Raw genomic sequence first — 21,467 nt, 5'->3', positions numbered from 1 at the left:
TCCCCATAATCATTAATAGGCTGGTGAGAGGAGTAAGAGAAAAAAAGGATTGTTTGATGATGAAAATTAGCTTTTGCTCCCCTGAGCTCCCCTGAGGTAGGTTTCTAACAAGGGGCAGTCAAGAGAAGCTGATGTTGTTCTCTCTTTGGGGGGTGAAAGATGTGTCACAGCTTGGGAATTTCTTACCAGAGGCATCTCAAAATCTGACTGATTCTCCTGAGTTAAAGATGTGGGAAAGGGCTGTTATAGAAATTAGAGGGTTGGAACTAAATGACCTTTAACGTCCCTTCCAACCCAAACCACTCAGTGTTTCTATGCTGCCCAGAAGGCATGTGCAGGCCCAAAAAACAGACAAGAAAAATTCAACATTTTAAAACAAGCTGGTAAGACGTGATAAATATTTTCCACCTCTCAGGAGTAAGAAGAGCTCACATAACCAAGTGCAACCATCTCTGAAGTGAGGTATCACTCACCAGGTCTATATTTTGCATGATGTCCTGGAAGGAGGGGTGAGTCCGAAACTGCTCAAACAGATCACGCTTGTAGAGCAGAGCGTACACCAGGTTGGGGTTGTGGTGGAGGGAGTTGGTCAGGCAGGAGTTGATGATCTCCAGCATCATTCGGATCACTTCCTCAATCACATTCAGGTCTTGTGCCTTTAAGAAAGGAGTGAAAGGTCAGTGTGCCCTTTTCCATTGTAAAATATTGAGTAATAAAGGCAGTGCAAAGGTAATTATTACTAATAAAGCTATTAGCTCGTAATGTCTCTATGGTGAGCAAATCTGGCATCCATGTGTCTGGAAAGGAATCTATTTTCTCCAGTAATCACCAAAATTTTAATTGAAATGCATCATACTAGTACTCAGCCTCATAGTTCAATTCTCCCAACAGGAGCCATGACATAAAGAATTACCATACTGTAGTCAGTCAGATTCATACAGGTTAAGTGAACGCAGTCTTTTCAACCCTTCCTATTCTAAATAAAAGCACTTCAGCATATAATTAATTTATTACATTTTCTGTTGAGTCCCTATGCAGGAAGGAGGCATAGGAAAAGGGGGAAAAAGTAACAGAAATAAAAAACAGTGGATTAAAGAGAAAAGCAAAGGCAGGAGAAGGAAAACTGACTGTCTCAAACATCACTGAAACTTCAACATCTGTCACTGTTACCAGACTTTTCGCCTTTGACTTTTTTTCAAAAATTATTTTCTTGGCATTGAAGAACACTTGTAAAAATGAAAAAAGGAATCTCCTTTTGTAGTGTACTAAGCCTTCACACTAAGATTAACTTGCAGAGCTTTTCATTTTGCCAGTGCATTTGACAACTCAAACCTCCTAAGCTGAACAAGCTGGCATGTGAACTCCTGCCAGTTGCCTGGATTTCCCTCCTTGAGCCCCACATCAGGATATCTCCCATGCAGTTATTCTGACAGCAGAGTTGCCTGTCCTACCTTGGAATAGGGTAAAAAAGGGGCTTTTCTACCTTGTTTGTATCATTTAGGTTGTCTCCATCACATCAAAAACTGGACTGTAAGACTTTACATGTCTGGCAAGAATAAGAACCATACTAAACCAGCTTGAGCTTTTCTGCTGGGTATGAACAATGAAACCACTGACACTTCGTTTTGCCGACTGCCCAAAAAGTTCATTTTCTGAGTTATCACAAGCCACTTAAATTCTTCCCAAAAAGGCAGTACTTACAGCATTTTGTTGGGCTGTCATTCAATCTGCACATAGTTATTTTCTACTATTAAGCAGCACTGTAGGAATTGTCACGTGGCAGATGTATGCCCTCTCCAAGGCGGAAGAGAACACAGGAATTTTCATTATCCTGTTTGATAATGAAACAGGACAATGAAAAAAGACCAAAATTCTTTGCTACCACTTTGCTCTGACTGCTTTCAACGGAAAGCAAGGTGCATTTTGTCCTAGAAGTGTAGCTCACAGAATCCCAGAATGGATTAGGTTGGAAGAAACTTTAAAGCTCAGCCAGCTCCACCACTTCCATGTGCAGGGACACCTTCCACTATCCCAGGCTGTTCCAACCTCCACCCAACCTGGCCTTGGACACTTCCAGGGATCCAAAGGCAGCCACAGCTTCACTGGGAAACTTGTGCCAGGGACCCCTACCCTCACACCAAGGATTCCTTCCTAATATCCCATCTGCGCCTGCCCTCTGGCAGTGGGAAGCCATTCCCTTTTATTCTATCTCTCTATCCCTTATCTGAAATCCCTCTCCTAGATGTGGCCTGCAGAACACAGCACCATGCCCCTAACTTGCTGCTCCATTTCTTTTGTGACACTGAGGACCATGGAGAAGTGAGATCCCATCATAATTCCCACACTACTGTCTGGTTATCCCCAACCCTTGTCTTCTACATGTACAAGGGAGATTTAAGGGGAAGCTTTTTGGAGCTCTTGTTTGTAGAGGAATATCTCGCGCATGCATTCCAGTAAAATTCCTTCTTTAGCAATGATACTTGACAGTGAAGGTTACAGATTTTTTTTTTTCTGAATGTAAGTATCACCTATTTTTTAATGACTTTGCCACCTAAATTAGCATTGTAGCGTAGCTAACCATGGCAGAAACCTTTACAAAACTGATTATGGTCAATAGGATCACATTCTTCTATGACAGAAATAATCTTTAGTTTTAAAATGCAGGTGGTTTCTCTCCCTGTAGTTACCTAGTTATTGTGCTATGAAACAACATCCCAGGTCAAGGGTATGTAATGGAAAATATTAGGCAAAAATAGAAATAAGGGCTTCAGCTGGCATCTGAAGAAAAATCCAAACCTAACTCACCTGGGGAATGGTGCTTGCCTATCAACTCAGATTTACTACAGAATATGCTGTATTGTGGTATATTTTTAAAAGCTCTGAGCACTGGCATACTTCTGCCCCCAGTGCAGCAGGGTGAGCTAGTGACCAAGACACTATCCTAAAATACAGAATAGATGACTTTCAAAGAAATATTATGATTCCGAATCAAGTAAGATCTATGCAGTTACCAGAAAGGTAACAAATCTCACAACTACTTTTCAAAAACTAAATGTTTTTTAATAAAAGGTGTTCAGCTTAAACCTCAGGCATGCAGCTAATTGAAACAGAAAGCATTGCTAACCATCTTCCAATAGGTTGGAGACTCTGCTAATGATCAGCTTCAAACAACGAAAAGTTTCAGAGGTTATTGCACAGTAATTAAATTTAACATTTTTAAGAGCTAATGGACAGAACCATCTGTATTTAAGCTACTACATTGCAGGTGCAGAATCTGCGCCCCCCCCCCCCCCCCCCGATAAAAATAGGAGATATAGTGAAGATTTTTACTCATAACTGATTACACGAAAAAGAATTTATAAGAACTATGTCCATAAAAGACAGAGAAGTGGCATTGAATCCCTGTATTGCACATACATTATCAGGAGAACTGTCTGCTCCTATAATTAGAGATTGAGTCATTCCTAAGGGTTTAAAAGCTTTCAAAACAAAGGAAAAAACAAGCATAAATCCAAGGACAGCATTTGGATGAGACAGCGGAGAAATGCTGATAAAATGCCACATGGTTTTGTTGCTCTGTATCATCAGTATCAAGCTACAGACCCACTGCATCCAGGCATAGTATCAAGACAGGGATAAATAAAGATATATTAAGATTTTCTTGTTGCAGATTATCACCTTGTGTATTACTTTCAGAGCAGCTGAACACAGCTGAAATGCTGAATTTGTGTAGCCAAGGCAAGGACTAACACATCATCCTCAGCAGAGAGGATGCTTACCTGCTTGTAAGACCATTTTTTTTAACTGGATTAGCTGCTATATGAAAATAAAAGTCAAATATTGATTTGTGAAACATAGACATACTTCAATCTATCGAACAGTACATGTAAAGAAGAGGAGTTACAAGTTTCCTATTGCTTACAATTGACAAATTCAGTGTAGCACCCACATTTAAAATTACTACAATATTCCTTTACAAAACAGGGCTTAGATAGTGCCTCTGTCAACATAGACATGTACCAGTCCTCCCTCACCTATTTTTTTGGTTTATTCCCATAGAAATAATTAAAACCATCATTAAAAAGAAAAGTGGAAGCTAAATGCTCAGTAGCAACCCTGTGAAACTGAAATCATGCCTGCAAAGGGGACAGGAATGTAGGCACAGCCCTCGCATTACTGTGGGTAATTCTAGGTAGTCACTCAATGTTCCTTCCCAGGAGAGAAGTTAAATGTGGGGATTTTTTGCAAAGATTCTAACTTTTAAAGCAAAAAGACAGATGTTTGGTCATGTTCTAGATGCACAAGGGATAAACCAGCCAGTGACAGCTATAAGACAGCCAAGTACATGTCTGGGTAGTCTTTTGTTAAAAGGAAAAAAACAAGTAATCATGCCAGAAAAAAAAAGAATGGAATAAGTTGAGAGGATGCAGAGGAAAACATGATGAATGAGAACATTATCTGGGGAAAAACAATTTGAATTTGATAAACACTATCAAGGAACACACAAAAGCTCAAAGCCAAGGCAAATGACGGGCAGAGCTAGATGTTCCTGGATCTGATCATCCTGGAATATTATTGCTTTCTTTACTGCAATACAATTACTAATTAGCATGATATACTCCTGGGCAAACACTTCCACAGAATTAAATACTTACATCCTGATGTGTAAAACCACTTGGAAAGTATATGGCTTTTAAATATCTAGAGAAGTCAAGCAGCCTAACCATGAAACCCCAGGCATTTGCTCACAGTTAGTTCCTTACAGACATATTTACTCATCAAAAAACAAATCGCTGTCAGCAGAGGATGCAAAAACTCAGTATCACCAAACCCCTCTTTAATTTATGGTGCCCCATCTCCTGGTTCCCACAACAGAACATTCTGAGTGCTCATCCTTTTAATTCAATTTGACATTGAATTTTTTTAAATTATTGTGACCACAAAACTGATTTTAAAAGTTCTATCATGAATGAGTGCAAATCTCCAACCTCTAAATGTTACCAGTTCTGATGAGATAAAGGGAGGCATGTCTTGTGTAATTCAGCTTACTGTTGCATAACCATCCCTCGTGGTTTGTACTGTCTAATATAAACAGAGGCAAAATTATTCAGCTTTCTGTTTGCTTTCCTCCAAAGTTTGTTCATATAGAAAATAATAGCTGGTTGAAAAATCAGAATTTTGGTGACTTGTGATGCTATGAAATGGCATCAATAAGCAAAGGTGGACATGTGTTTCTCTTCCATGATGAAATTAGCTCCCTGATTAGCCCATTTGATGACCGTAAGTCAAGTACTGCCCTTTTCCAGAGTGGTACCCAGGGTATTGCAGAGCATGGATGGTGACAGATTTCTTAATGATATTTTGTATTTTTGATCATTAACCCAGGAAGATACACAGCACAGAGTCACAGCTGGCACAGGTTTCTCAGAGCAGCTGTGGTTGCTCCATCCATGAAAGTGTCCAAGGCCAGGTTGGACGGGGACCCTGGGATAGAGGAAGGTGTTCCTGCCCATGACAGGGGTGGAACAAAATCAGCTCTAAGGTCTCTTCCAACTCAAACCATTCAAGGATTCTATTCCATGATTCTAAGAAGCATTAGTGAATAAACTTAAGTCTCGTATCGTGTCCACATGACAATTACAAGCTTCAGAATATATATTATAGATATGATTATATATTTCTTTATAGCAAGCTGAAATTCACTTAGATGCAATGATATGGTTTTCCTCCCTTTTATCTGGATATACAGTAAACTCCAATCCAAAGCAATGAATAACTGTAAGCCTAAAGAGGTCTACTTTCTAAGTTTTTTAAAAATTGGAGATCAAACAGAGCAACTTTTCCTTTGTGGCAAGATCCATGTGAATGGTGTTATGCACCATGTGACAATGGGTACAGACACCCAGGTCATTTGTGTGTACTAAAAAAGCCACATTTCTCACTGTGCATTCACATCACAGTAATTTTCCAGCCAAATTATACTTCCAGCTAAATAACTGCTAATTATATAGTTAGCACAATAAGCAGGAAGAGGCTTATCTGCCTAAAAAAAGCAAAACCTGAGCAGGGATTGGTAAGGGAGCATGCTACAACTGCACAATGTAAATAGGGTAAAAGAAAACAACAGGAAAATACACTGTGCTGAAGTCTTAATTCAAAGAAACTTGATGAAATAAAGTGGAAATGTCATATGCAATTGCAAAAGAAATACTTGATGGAAATGCAGGCTGACAAAAAAAACATGTCCAAATACAATTCTGAACTTAACTGCTTATGACAATGAATGGCTTTTAGTGAGTGAGAACTTACTGCCAGTAATAAAATGCTTTGACATTTGAATTTTCAAAAGTGCAAGTTGCTTTGTGTCAGAGCTTGGTGGCTTTAGCTCATTCTGACCAACACTACTGGTCCCTCTCCAGTGGAGCCAGGAGTGCACACAGTGCGCAGAAGCTGTGAAGCAGCTACTTAAAACATAAAGCTATGATGTAATAATTTCCTTCCCAGGAACTCCACAATTCACAGAAGGAAAACCATCTCGGACTCACCACTCTCCCTAATAGTTCTGAGTGATCCCTTAAGGATATCTGCTCCCTTTGCCTCTCTTTGCAACTCAGAAAATCCCAGGATGGTTTTGCTTGGGAGGGACCTTAAAAGCCATCTTGCTTCACCCCCTGCCATGGGCAGGGACACCTTCCACTGTCCCAGGCTGCTCTAAGCCCTGTCCAGCCTGGCCTTGGACACTGCCAGGGATTCAGGGACAGCCACAGCTGCTCTGGGCACCCTGGGCCAGGGCCTGCCCACCCTGCCAGCCAGCAATTCCTCATTCCCAATATCCCATCTGTCCCTGCCCTCTGGCCCTGGGAAGCCATTCCCTGGCTGCTGTCCCTCCCTGCCTTGTGCCCAGTCCCTGTGCAGCTCTCCTGGAGCCCCTTGAGGCCCTGGCAGGGGCTCTGAGGTGTCCCTGGAGCCTTCTCTTGTGCAGGTGAGCAGCCCCAGCTGTGCCAGGCTGGCTCCAGAGCACAGGGGCTCCAGCCCTGGCAGCATCTCCGTGCCCTCCTCTGGTTTCACTCCAGCAGGCCCATATCCCTCTGCTCTTGGAGCCCAGGGCTGGGTCCAGTGAATTTCTCCCTTGTACCTACTTTTACTGAATGCTTTTCCAACAGACCAGCCTTGGAATGGCTGCCAGCAGGCAGGAGCACCAGCACTGAAATGGTGATTTTAGCTCGCATGGCTGTGTGACAGCAGCGAGCACGGGATCCTTGTCTCCCTGTGCCACCCACCACACAGAGAGCTTGCTTGAAGAATGCTTTTCTTTGCAGACCTTGGGGCTCATAGCTTGAATCTGCTCTCTTGACATGAGCTGCTGGAGTGGAAGGAGACTGGCTACAGCCAAAATGGCTTCACAACCCAGACTTTGAACATTGCTTGAGAGCTCTGCTCTCAAAATAATGCATAAAAATAGAAGCCATTCCCTGGGTGCTGTCCCTCCATGCCTTGTGCCCAATCCCTCTCCAGCTCCTCTAGAGTCCCTTGAGGCACTGGAATGTGAGGAAGAGCTGCACCATGTCTGTGTTTGCTGCATTCACACTGTGGGACCACCTATCATCTTCACAGCTGAGGCTGAAGACCTCATATAGATGTAGGAATAGAGAAAAGGTGAGGGTAGAGACTGCACAGGCAACTGTAATTACGGCTGCTCTCCATGCTGAGCCCGTGTCCATGATGACTCACTATAGCTCTTCATGTGTAATATTTTCAGTGAGATTCAACAATTTGCGAACATAAATTATAAAAAATTATAGTCATAAACAACAACTTCCTTCATGACGCAGATATGACTATACAGGCAATTTTGTCAGCAATGGAAAAAAAACCCCATACATACCCTGCACAATTAACAGATATCAAAAGGACTAAGAATGCCAAATTAACTCCAAACAGACAAGTTCTGTGATTCTTTTTTACCAAGGAGAAAGCAACAGGAAAAACTTGGTAAACTGTTCCACATCCATAAGATGCAGCCACACAAAGTATAGCTGAACAGACAGTTTCAGTTCATTTTACATTAATTTTTTTTTTCATCTGGCTTTGTACATGGCTAAAGAATACTTCAATAAATTCTGCTTTTGGACATGCAGTAGTTACTACTTCTGTCTGTAATGCAGCTATTCCAGATTTCAGGGTGGTACTCCTCAATCTCTTGTGAGGAATAGACAATAGACGCTACAGGGAATTTCACCTTGATAACATAATTTATCAGCATCTACAATTGCAATGATATAAATTTCCCTTTCTCTTTAGAAGGGAATATCTACAGTTAAATATTTTCAAATAATTTACTTTATTTTTAGTTAGTTTAAGAGAAGCATATGTATCTTGTTTGTATTAGCTTTGGGGAGCTTCCAAGAGAGCTGTCTGAATTTCCTGCACTTTCAGCAGAAAATAAAACCTTCAACAAAATAAACTTGCTCTGCCAAAGGAGTGGAAGAATGGAGAGGAATGAAGGAAGCTCACAAGAAAGCTGTTCTTACCCTAAGTGAGCAAAGAAACTTCAAAGCCAAGCCTTTGGTGACCAGAATCTTATCTTTATCTCTTTTACTGGCAATACTCTTCGGCTGTTCTATGTCAAGCTCAGACAACTTTTGGTAAAGTAGGTATTACGTGAAAAAATGCAGGGCCTATAGTGATTATAACCTCAAGTATTAACCCTGCCATCTCTGATCACTGCTTAGAAATGAAAGCACTGCTGTCACACAGCAGAGCTGTTTGTTGCCAGACACTTTGCTAAATAAACTGTCCATCCTGACATTCCTCCTCTCCTTCCCGGGCAACTGGCAAGCTGAGAGTGCAGGTTTTCAGCCATGCCAAGCCAACCTGTGTGGGAGCACAACTCCCACGAGGAACATGGCGTTTCCAGCCCATATCCCAATGCCAACATCCACCACAGCCCATGACAAGGAGGAAATGCCATAGTGCATGTCCTGTCCCAGAGGAAAAGGCCTAGGAGCAGTCTGCTCCAAAAGGAAAACACAGCACAGGACACCTGCCAAGGCAGCAAGCCCAACTGCTTTCCTGCTCCAAAACCCTGCTTTCCCAACTTGCACTGGCCCAGGAAATACTGAGCCATTTCTGAGGACACAAATATAACCCAGGGAATGCCAGGTGCTTCATTGCTACTTCTTACGTGACTCCACCACACTGTTTATTATCCAGCTGACCTACAGCTAATCCACTGCTCATCTCCTGCTCAACCCATCACTTTCATCTCTTCTTCCATCCATGCCCTTCCTGTGTTTAAAATTCCAATCCTAAACCACTTAACTTTGAAATATTTTAACTTATTCTCCACCTCCTTCAAAATCAGGCTCCAGAAACAATCAAAAATTACTATAAAACTGCCCAGATTCCCTCAGTGCTTTACTGATTCTTGGTGATGCTTCCCTCTCATAGCCCTGTGTCCTTTTTACCTGTTTACTGAGGATTGTGCAATTCCCAGAATCATGGAAACCCAAAATGGTTTGGTTTGGAAGGTTTATTGGCAGGGAAACCTTACACTAGACCAGGTTTGTCCAAGCCTCCTATGAATCAAATCAAATAATCTGATTTTCACCCGAACTAGCTTAGAAAAGGCAAATTACTCTGGAAGACATCTTCCCAGGGTCAAGCTTCAGAGGCTGGTCTAAGCCCACCAAGAAGCTTCAGCATAAGGGGATCCACCACAATGCCCAAAATACCTGGAAGCCACCAGCTGGGAACTCAAACACTCCGAGACAGTATTCCCAAATCACATGCAATAATGACAACAGAATGCAAACAGTATTTAGTAAAACTGAACCCAATCATTGTCTAAGATCCCACAAAACCTGGAAAGCAAATGCTACTAGAAGATGACACCATTCCTACTAAGAAAATTAAAACTGTGAATTTTTATTTAGTCATACCGTGCTTGAAATACTAATGAGGTTTTCTTGCTGTTGAAAGGAAATGAAGATTTCTCCATTTCTCCATGAAACTAAGCAGTATTCTCTAGAGGTATGGGAAGATTTCGTTTAGTTTGACTGGTAGAATAAGAAAGAACAAGCCCCATACACAACCCCAACTCCACCATACAAAGGTAAAATAGATCATCATGATACAGGCTTTAATTAAGAGAACCAATCTACCTTGAGGAGAGTTCGAGGACTTTAAAGACATTCCTCAAGTGAAAAAGTTTCTGATTCCAGCCCTACACATTCAGCTTAGCTGCAAAATGTCACCAGCAAAACTTTTTGGAGAAGGTACACAGCAGTAAGTGCTGCACGAACTGAAACCTTGACAATTATCACGGAATGATAACCATCATAGGATGGTCTGGGTTGGAAGGGAGAGAGACGACCTTGCTCTACCCCATCTGCCATGGGCAGGGACACCTTCCACCATCCCAGGCTGCTCCAAGCCCTGCCCAACCTGGCTGTGGACACTTCCAGGGATCCAGGGACAGCCACAGCTGCTCTGGGCACCCTGGGCCAGGGCCTGCCCACTCTCACAGACAGCAATTCCTCATTCCCAATATCCCAGCTAACCCTGCCCTCTGGAAGTGGAAGACATTTCCCCTTGTCCTGTCACTCCATTCTCTTGTAAAAAGTACTTTTCCACTTTGTAGGATCCCATCAGGAGCAATGCAGCTCTCATATAAGACAAAGTTTCCAATTTATGCATTAAACCTAACAGTAGCATTAATAGCAATGTAAGTAGTACCTAATGAAATCTGTATACCTTGATGTGTATCTTAGAGATGATTTCTGATGACCCTCTTTGAAGCAAGTGAGTGGTTCTCCAAAATCGAGCAAATTTAACAATTTAACAAAGGAAGATACAGTTGCTAACACAGGCATTCAGTTTTGTGTTTCAGTTCATAGTTAACTCCAGATTTAAACACCCTTACCATATTTTAATGCTTCTTTGGAATGGGGTCTTATTCTTTTTATCCTAGGTCACGTTAATTGAAGTACAGAAACCCATATTTTTATCATGAAGAAGAGTAAGATGGCAAAACATCACATCTTGCAAATGGCCAGAAAAACCCCACCAATTAGCAGTTAAAACCAAACAGTTTTCTTCATGTTTTTCTTTCACACCTCCCAAACTTTACTACATACAATACACTAGAGCTGCAGGAAGTAATTTATCTACCAGTACCCTATCACCACAGCATAATCCCAGACTATAGTATCAAATATTTTCTTCATCCTTGATATTATGCTTAGTAGTAACAAGAGTAACACTGTCTGCAAAAGTACATGTACAACCAACTATTAACATGTTTCCTGTGAACCACCTGCTGTCACTCGAGAAAATCACTCAGTAATTACAGACTGCACCAATCCTGAAGCCAGCTCTGGGCCCCTCAGGACAACAGGGACATGGAGGGGCTGGAGCATGTCCAGGGCAGGGAACGGAGCTGGGCAGGGGCTGGAGCCCCAGGAGAGGCAGAGGGAGCTGGGAAGGGGCTGAGCCTGGAGCAAAGGAGGCTCAGGGGGGACCTTGTGGCTCTGCACAGCTCCTGACAGGAGGGGACAGCCGGGGGGTCGGGCTGTGCTCCAGGGAACAGGGACAGGAGGAGAGGGAATGGCCTCAGGCTGTGCTGCTGAAAGTTCTGGTTCAACAGTAGGGAAAATTTCTTTCATAAAAGGGCTGTCCAGCCCTGGCACAGCTGCCCAGAATGGAATAGCCTTGTCAGGCTGGGGGAATGGTTGGACTCAATGACTTTTCCAACCCAGACTTGAGAGGGCTTTACCAATGGATCCTACAACTCTATGGTCTTGCAGACCAACCTTCAGTGTCTAAGCAATTTTAATTGAGAAGGTACCAAAACAAATGGAATATATACTGATCCCTGACTAAAGCTGTCAACTTCACAGAATCTGAATTCCTAAGTTCTCGTATGGTTCCTCACTGATCAGATCCTGTGGTTCAGCATCTCTGCTATGACGCAGCAAAACCATCAATGCCTTGGAACTGTTCTCTCCCACTGAAAGTACCAATATGAATAATTCTGACCCTATCTAAGAGAAAAAACTTCACACACAAGACTGTGTAATCCAAGTCCTCAATACAGAGACTGAATAGAATTTCCATAATTTCCATACTATCCAAGCAGAAGATTTTCTGGTCCTGATGATCCACAGGGTGCCAGTGGGAAAAGTCAGTGCTTCTCTCTACCCAGCAGCCAAAAGATTCTGTATTCCTGCTCTTGGGGTGAAAATTGCTATTGAAATTTCTGTGGGAGGCATAAGAAAGTCAGAAAGAGTTTGCAGAGCAGACGTATCCATCATTACAATTTGGGGAATGCCAAGGAGGCAAGGGAATGGTGATACTGCTATGGGCACACCCTGCTTCCACAAAGCACGACTCCTGCTCTGCTCAAACACCAAAAATCACTGCAAAGGGACACTGAAATGGGTAAGACAACAACAGAAAAGCAGCACAAAACAGAAAAAAGCCCTCTTGACAATATTACGCATGTCTAAAAACAGTAATTACAAAAAAGGTTGATTTAACCTGTTGCTGTTTATGTGGAAGATTACAGTGTGCGCACAGGAAAGTTTATATGATGGTTCAGTACTAAACAGCAGCAGTGCATGATACAAAATGCCAGGTCCCAGGTAGCAGACAGCTGACGAGGGGTTATGGCACAAGATGCCCAAACTCCTGTGAGCAGGAATAAGCTGCTTTACCGCCACCATCTTACACAAGAGCTGAAGATAAATCATGGAAAATACTTTTATTTCTTATGATACATTAAAAGACAGCAGCATGCTTAAAGAAGTAATTCATTATGACACCACTCAGCACACGTGCTATATTCATTCCTTCAGTGCTATTAAATATTTTGAAAATTAAAGGGAATAGCTTAACAAAGATGTGTGAAACCTATCAGAAAAATCACATTATTGAGCTTTGAAGTGGTTTTCAGTATAAAGGAGATAAATTCTTCTAAGATTAGAAAATATAAGAAAGTGGTTTTGTTTTCCTCTTACCTTACCAATTCTTCAAAACTAGTCTCTGCCAGTAAAAGTATCATTTATTATATTAACCTGGGCCCGAAAAACCTCCATGAACAAATTTTAAGAACTGCTCTCTTGAGCTAAATAAAATGGAAATTGTAAGGAGATGAGAAACAGCCTTCTGTGGGCTGACAGCAAACAAACAAAATAAATGGGGTATATTTTAGATTAAATCTCTTTTTACTACATTCCATCTTATTTTTGAAATATATTTGGTCACAAAGACACTGCAGCAGTTCTGATAAACACAGAAGTTGCTGACCACTGTGCTGCTAAATGTTCTGGAAGCACAGAGCAGCTGCAGCCTGAATGCCAAAAAACCAAACCTTTAACTGAGATGTGAAAAACCCAAAACTCACAGAAAATAATTGTAGATGTCTATGTACAGAGGCACTTGTTCCAAAATGAATTAACTATGAGCAACAGATGGTATTTTCTCAAATTCTGAGGCAAAATGCTCTTGATGGAAATATGTAAAAACTGCATTATCCAACTAAATAAAATTTCCTGAAATATTTATGAAGCCTTGTCTATTTTGGGACCAAAGTTAATTTTGTGTAGCCTGGTTCATAAAGCTCAGCAGTGACAGACAGGGAGAAGATGAGAGATCACTGCTGAAAGACAGTGAAGCTCCTGGGTATGTTGTTCATCCATCCCAGAATCCCTCAACTCTTCCTCACCAAAATCCTGTTTGTGATTATAAATTTTATAATTTACACTAAGTTTTCTAACAAACTTTAATTAATTTACCACACGTTAAGATGGCTAATTTATTGCAGAAAAATAATTTTATGTATCAGAAAAATTCCACAAAACTTTTTCCCATGGGAATGTAACATGACTCTCTTCCTATTGACTCAATGTATCAAAATCTAGAAGATTAGTATAGGAATGGGAAAACTTGTCATTATTTTTTCAGATAACTTTTTTTGGCTGCATTGAGTAAGCATCTTATTTCTCTGTGAGTGCCACAAATTATCTGCTGGTGAGTAGATGAAAGTCCTGCCTTTGGGAACTGCAACATCCATTTTCTCCTCAGTTTATCTGGGGAGAACAGATATACTTCAGATAATGAGTCCTATTGCAGTGAATAAAGCAAATTGAACCTGCAATGTTACAATACATCTTATTTTCTCTAGAACAGGATGGCTGTTTTTTGTTATTAGCCAACATTATCTTTGAGGTCAAGGGTTTGGGTTAACACACACACACAAATGCTGGAGTGGAACAGGCTCTGTACACACTGTGCCAGCTTGATAGCAACACAAAAATGCGTTGGAACACAGTGTCTTTGGAGAATATATCATTCAGTAGTGGGCCACAGCTCACCCAGCTTGGGCTCCAGCCTGAATATGAACAAGAGCAGCTCTGGAAGAGCTCCATCACATTCCAGTAACATATCTGAAGGGAAAATTGCAAAAAAAAAAAAAAAAAAGAGGTATCTTACGTGTCTCAACTTTGTTTCAGAGAAGTGAAGGCAATCAGACATCTCCCAAAAGTGCTGGGGATAACAAATACAGGAGGATTAAACAATGGCAATGTATTAGAGGCTTGTCTCCCCAGAGCCTTCTCTTCCCCAGGCTGAACACCCCTAGTTCTCTGACTCTAACTCAGCGATTCTTAAGAATTGCTACTTTTTGTCCAAGGTCTGGGTTATTGTTTCTATAATAACCCATTCTGTGGAAGAATTTCTATTTATAAAAGCTGACTTAGCATATGAAATATGCAATGTACTCTACTAATTCACTTAGCTTCTAATCAACAAAGAAATGAGAAAATTAGGAGAAATAGCTGATTATATGAAAGGGAATTAAAAGTTTATCTTTCCAATTACACCTGTGAAAAACATTGTCTATACAATTCCATAAAATTTAGTAACAGACTCTTATAAATTTCTGTTTCTTCTAAATACATTCTCAAAATTTACTGAGACTTTTTCAGGAAGATATTTCACAGAGAACAAGAATCCACTCCTGTCAATGGGAATAAACAAAATGTAAATTCTCCCTTCTACATTTCTTTAATGCTGTTTCAGGCCAGGTGATGAGGTAATCAGTCTTCAGTAAGTGGCTTATTTTGCTCCATGTGATAGTTCATATGAGCAGCAGAGAGGAGCCTGCCCCTTTTCAAAATCTACTTTTGGTTTTGGATTTCTGTCTATATTAATAATTTTTCTTATCCAAACCTTTTGCTTATTCACTTCATACCAAGACTGTCTTTTAATATGGTTGACTCATTCCCTTTAAAATACTCTCCTTGCCTTCATCCCATCATTCAGTCTCCTGGCCACCCACACTGCCAATCAGTAGCAGTTGTGTAACATTACAGGTAATATTAACAACAGCCCCCAGTGGGAGAATTGCCCTCAGGATGACACTCTGAAATGATGCTCAGGGAGCACAAGACCTCTCCAAGAAGATAAATTGTAAACTGATGAGATTAACTTGCTTCCAGCAACATGGACACAACTTGTAATAAATGCGGCTCTGCAGAGGTAGAGAATGGTCCTGTTTCAACATTTCACAGAATAGCAGAACTGTTTAGGTTGGAAAAGCCCTCCGAGATGGAGTCGAACCATTCCCCCAGCACTGTCAAGTCCACCACTGACCCAGGTCCCCTGGTGCCACATCCACATGGCTTTCGAATCCTTCCAGGGGTGGGGACTCACTACTGCACTGAGCAGCTGTGCCAGGGACAAGCCTTTCCATTAAGAAATTTTCCCCAGTATCTACCCAGACCCTCCCCATGCCCAGCCCGAGGCCGTTCCCTCTCCTCCTGTCCCTGTTCCCTGGAGCACAGCCCGACCCCCCGGCTGTCCCCTCCTGTCAGGAGCTGTGCAGAGCCACAAGGGCCCCCCTGAGCCTCCTTTTCTCCAGGCTCAGCCCCTTCTCAGCTCCCTCAGCCTCTCCTGGGGCTCCAGCCCCTCCCCAGCTCCGTTCCCTGCCCTGGACACGCTCCAGCCCCTCAGGGTCTCTCTTGTCCTGAGGGGCCAGAGCTGGACCCAGCATTTGAGGTGTGGGTGTTTCAGTTCAGACAGATTTGAACAGCATCTCCACAGGTGAATAGCTTCTTCCATTATTTTATCCAATGTGAAGCACACCATCTTCCTCTTATAGCATGTTTCTCAAAATCACTGGGTCTTGGTTCACCCTAATTTCTATTATTTTATTTGTCTTTCCAGTGCCAAATCACAGATATCTGCAATGAAGGAGTCTAAAGAGCTACGCTTGGCTACTTTTTTAATAACTTCTTAGTACCCTTTGGTAGTAATGGATGGGGTTTTTGTTTTAACAACAACTAAAAATGTACAAAACCTTCACTGGTTAGTCTGTAAATGTCCCTGTAAAATATGAAGAGTAGAAATTGGAAACAACATGTTCCGCCAATATCTCATAGAGAAAAAGCAGCACACAGAAATTCCAATTTCAATTAGATATTTAGTACCAAACAGCCTAAAAGGTTTGGTACATACTTTCTTCCTCATCCATTTCCTCTACTTTATATGGCTGCATGTTTAAAAAAACAATTACTGGGATGTTTATAACATATGGTCACATACTTATGGTTTTTAAGCACTACATTTTTCAATCAAAACCTTGCGTTAGGAACACCAGAAAATTGTTTTAATGCATTGTTGAAATAGATTGCTGTTATAAAAATAAATCCTACTCTTTGGAGAGCTACTGCATTAGGTTGTTCTGTTTGTCTGTGGACGTCTGACCAAGATGAACCATCCAGGTGAATAATTGGTTTCTGAGAAACCCTGAACAACCCACTCATGAGAAAGAGGCAGCAGAAAAAACATCTAATGACCAAATCAGCAAAGAAGGGTGCTTTGGGGAATCAGTCCTGCTCCTTTTTTCATCCAAACACTTCAATACTTGCCATTAGTGTGAATAAAACAAATGTTGGTTTACATGGCAGTAATAAACAGTTTTATAGAGAGTCCTATGAGGGCTTTATCTTAACAATGCATCACATTTTCTATCTCCATCTACACCTAAGACCCTTTCAAAATACCAGCATTCCCAGGCTTCCAGCTCTCTCAAATGCAACCCCATTAGCTGTGCAGGAGAGAAACCAGCATACAAAATTCTCCTGTTTAACTTATGGAGGTGCAAAGGAACCCCAAGATCTTATCCTTTTATAAGACAAGATCTTACAACTTCTTCAGTTTAATCATCTTTTCTTTTAAGAATACTCACTTAAGCAGTCTTCTCAAAAAACATGGGATTTGAGTGCAGATTTTGAACACATGCCATAATTTATACCCTTTCCTGCAAATTAATGACAATGTCCTAAAGCTCTACAACTATTAAAGAAGAAAAAGTAAAAATTATGATGTTCATGTTTGGTTTATTTCAAATGTTTCTGACAAGCAAAACAAGGGGTTTTGAAATTACTTTAGCAGGTGTTTGCACTGCTAATGTCAGAAGTTCTTTCACCTGTTTGTTCTCCTTTCTCATAAACTGAAAAATGAAAGATTTTCAATCAGATGATCAAAAGATGCTACTGCCACAGTAAATCTTCTTTCAAACCAAATGGATTTTTAATTTTTATCCCTGTTTGCCAAAATAATGAGAATATCTAAGTGAAATAAGGCTTAACACAATTACGAGACACCAAGACATTTTCGTGGAAGTCCTGGGTGGTGAAAGACCAATATCCTTTTGAAGAACATAATCTTGATGTTCTTCAATGTATTTAATGTAAAAATCTTTCAATCACAAGCAATGTACTTGTAAAGACACAATAATACAAAAGCCAGCTGCAAATAACTATTAGTAGTCCATAGTAATATACAGAAGTTTAAACAGACTGAACTTCACCAACATCTTTTTTCACAGGATTTTAGGATAGTTCTTCTGTTTAAGGATAATTTATGCAGCATTTTCTTATGAAAGTTTCAATTCATTTAAAGGAAAGAACTGATTAAGAATTCAGACAGAACTGCAGAATTCAGCTATTACTCAATAGAAAAGCTTGCTTCAGATTTGGGTTAGGTTGGTTATTTCAGTCTATTCTGAAATAGCTATTTTTTGGTGATATAAAAATAGGGGGATTAGGTAGGAGTAATATTCTATAAAATATAATTCATCTGAAGGAGGGTATGACTAATATTTAGAAAACGTATTTTTAGGCCCTCTGCTCAATACTGGAGACAGGTAAACCCAAGAATAACCTGATATTGAAAACGTTACTTCATCAGCCATCAAGTCAGAGTAATCAAAAAGAAGGTATTATACTGCAAAACAAGGTGACTCGCCTATTAAGTGCAACTTGAACAGCTAGAATCCACATACTATTCAAAACCCACCCAGTACTATACTGATTTACCATATGCTTTCATTAAACAACATCCTAAAAAAAATTCTCTTGTATAATCACATTTTAAGTTTATTCCTCTAGACAACATGAGAAACTAAAAATTCACACACAAAAATGAAGTTTGTTAGACCATTAATGATGCATGGCTAAGGGATTAAAAAAATCTTACTGGGTTTCCTGATGACATTTTGAAATGGAAGAAAATAGAGACAAAAAAAACACTGAAGAGACCGAGGCAGTGCTTTGGGTGGTAAGTAGGTGGTTTCTGAATTTTAAAGAAAGATTATGACAAAAAAAACACAAAGCAACAAAACAAAACTATCTTTATTTTTTTCCCTCACTCCATTATTTGACAAATAGGGACATATCTCAGTCAGCAGTATGATTTAATTTGGCAAGATTTTCCCATTCTGCCAACGGTGTATACAGTTCTACATATTTTGTGAGTTCTTAGCAGTTACCACCGAGCAGTACTTTAGAGACTAGCAGCTGAACAACGTTAATTGCATCACACTAACTCTATTATGGCCAACCAGTTTATTTGAAGTAGGTTTAATTTCATTTCTGCATCATTTCTGGAGTCATCAGATGATTGCGGGGAAGACTTCCCATTTCTTTGTGATAGTACACATTTATAGGAGAACACTTCTACGTGATGGCAGAGCTCTGAATTAAACTGCTCTTCAGTTAATTAAAAAAATCAGATAAAGCTGCAGGATACCTCATGTAATATAAGCTATGCAAGCACAGAACATATTATAGGACCTGATGAATCTAGGTTTTTTCCACTCCAAATGAATCTATGATTCACAGAATCATATAACACTAGAATGATTTGGGCTGGAAAGGCTTACAGATCATCTCCTTCTAACCCCCAAAACATCATAACGTTTATTTAAAGGCCAAATTGTTCACATCATTAGTGAATAAAATACTAGTTTGCTACATACTGGATTAAAAATTAACTTCTCTGCATGTAACTGAATCTAGAACATCAATAGATTTTAGATCTGTTCCATTATGTTTAAAAAGCAACAAATACTGCAGTTCATGGACCTGATTTTATCTACTCTTTAGCAATTTCAAGTTTCTAAGATAAATATGAAGCTCTTAATTACAACAGACAATTTCTTCTTAGGAAATAAATGATGCAGGGGAACCTTTTTACATCTCTAGATGTACAGGGGGAAGACTGGGCTGGTTCTCTCTTGGGGCAACTCAAACGAAAGACTATTTATGAAGTACTTGGAGGTTTGAATATAATCAAATGTAATAACAAGATATAAGATCCCACCCCCCCAAATTTCTTTTTTGTTGAAACCACTTTTGTAATACTGCTTTTTAATAACCCCCATAATGGCCGAATTAGAGGGACCCCAACTGAAGTCATTCATCCCACATAAAACAAACATTGCTTTTTCTTCTTAGCTTTGTTTTACAAGCTACATTACTTCCAGATGACGCTCGAGGGGCCTAGGAGTTTCAAGAGTTAGATGGTTAAACAGACAGCTGCTTTCTATTTACCATAAAAATCAAGGAAAAAATCAAAGAAGAATCTAAATATTGGAATTCATTTAGCCCATTATGGAGCACAAACTGAGGGGGAAAAGAAAATAATACAGAAATCTCATCATCCAGATGCAAAGTTTTATTCTGGTTATCAAGATGAGAGAAAAACTCATCAACATTTGCAGAATTCCAGCCCTCCATGAAAGACAGCTTTGCACAGTGGGTAAATTTACTGGGAAGGAGTCATGAAAAGTCAGCTCTGATTGGGAATTCTCCAGTACCACCAGGCTTTGCTACTGCAGACTTTATACCTATAACTACACATTAAAACATAATTTTGTACATATACATGCACACACAAAGCTCACTACATTTGTATTTTTTGTATTTTTCCCTTTGGGTTGCCAACAGAATTTTATTTTTATGCTAAATAACCCAAAACTCAACAGATTTTGGACAGAGGATTAAAGAATGGCTCTCCATATATTGATTAATGTATCTATTAATACGAAAAGTTTGATATTACACTGCAAGGTTTTTATCCCAAATTTCATCCACAACTGACGTGCTGCTTAAATGACAATGCTATGTACTAAATAATTGAACAAATGCCACTGGGATAATTTTTAGAATTTTTCCTAACACATTTAAGCTTCATCTGGCTAGAACAATTTTTTTTTAAAATGCAAAATTCAGGAGGTAAGACTCAAGTGATGATGTCTGCCAAACTACTTGAATCTAATACTATACCAACACCTGATTATTCATTTCCTCAATTTTTGCATTAAAGAAACTCATTTCTTCTCACATCAGCAAGAAAATGACAAGAACTTGCCAAAAAATCAAAATTTACTCTCTTCTCCATAGAAAGAGCTAAGGAGAATCTCTCGCTACCAACTGTAGTTTAACAAGCAGGGGAAGCGCTCAAAAATCATAAAGAATACTATGAAATCCTTGAAAAGAAATTTTTGGTGTACAACACATCTGACATGGTACTTCCCAAGAGAAGTTAGCATGTCTCTATTTATGCTCTTAAGTACCTCTGATATAAATTACATTAGGCTGTAATCAAATTACCAAGAAAATCATTGATATGTTTACTTAAGTAATATGTCTTGATTTGAACTGAAAGAAGCAAAATTCTCAGTTATTTTGTTATCAGTTTTCTTGTTTGCTAAAACCTTGGAAAACATGCTTTCATTGAATGCCAGAAAGTAAGAAAGATAAACTTAATTGGACTTTTCCCATTTCCAATTGGATTATATGTAGTATTTCAAAACAGGTTAATGCTGCTACAAAAACAATGAATAATAGCCTAACAAAGGATTGTGTCTAACAATGAATAATAGTCTAAAAAAGAATTGTGTCTTTGAGGCAATAATGACAGGGGTTGGTTGTCTCTGTCCTGCTGCCTTCTCCATCCTGCTCCTGAATCCACCACACTGACAAGAGTTTACCAGGAAAGGACCAGGACACTGGTCCAGCCTCAATAAATGAAACAACTTGCTCTTTTCTTTTCTAAAAACCAGAAAAACCCCAGCAAGAACAATATCAAGGCCAATGGGATCAGTTCCTTACTTCAGT

General features: G+C 39.9%; 1 protein-coding gene across 3 annotated transcripts in view; it reads right to left on the bottom strand.

Annotated features, from left to right (window-relative positions):
- The window catches only part of DYM (dymeclin), a 210,978-nt gene that overhangs the window by 43,257 nt on the left and 146,254 nt on the right, over positions 1-21,467 (bottom strand). For 2 of the 3 annotated variants that reach the window (XM_084224957.1, XM_084224956.1), the window contains one exon: positions 474-656. In XM_084224957.1, the coding sequence (XP_084081083.1) occupies positions 474-656 (183 nt within the window). Of the gene's footprint in view, positions 1-473; positions 657-14,493; positions 14,548-21,467 lie in introns of all 3 variants that reach the window. The other variant, XM_084224955.1, reaches the window with a different exon arrangement.

This window comes from Fringilla coelebs (genome assembly GCF_963513975.1).
Source record: "Fringilla coelebs genome assembly, chromosome: Z".
In the NCBI taxonomy this organism is placed as follows: domain Eukaryota; kingdom Metazoa; phylum Chordata; class Aves; order Passeriformes; family Fringillidae; genus Fringilla; species Fringilla coelebs.
The sequence above is the reverse complement of the archived record's forward strand: the minus strand, read 5'-3'. Positions and strand labels throughout refer to the sequence as shown.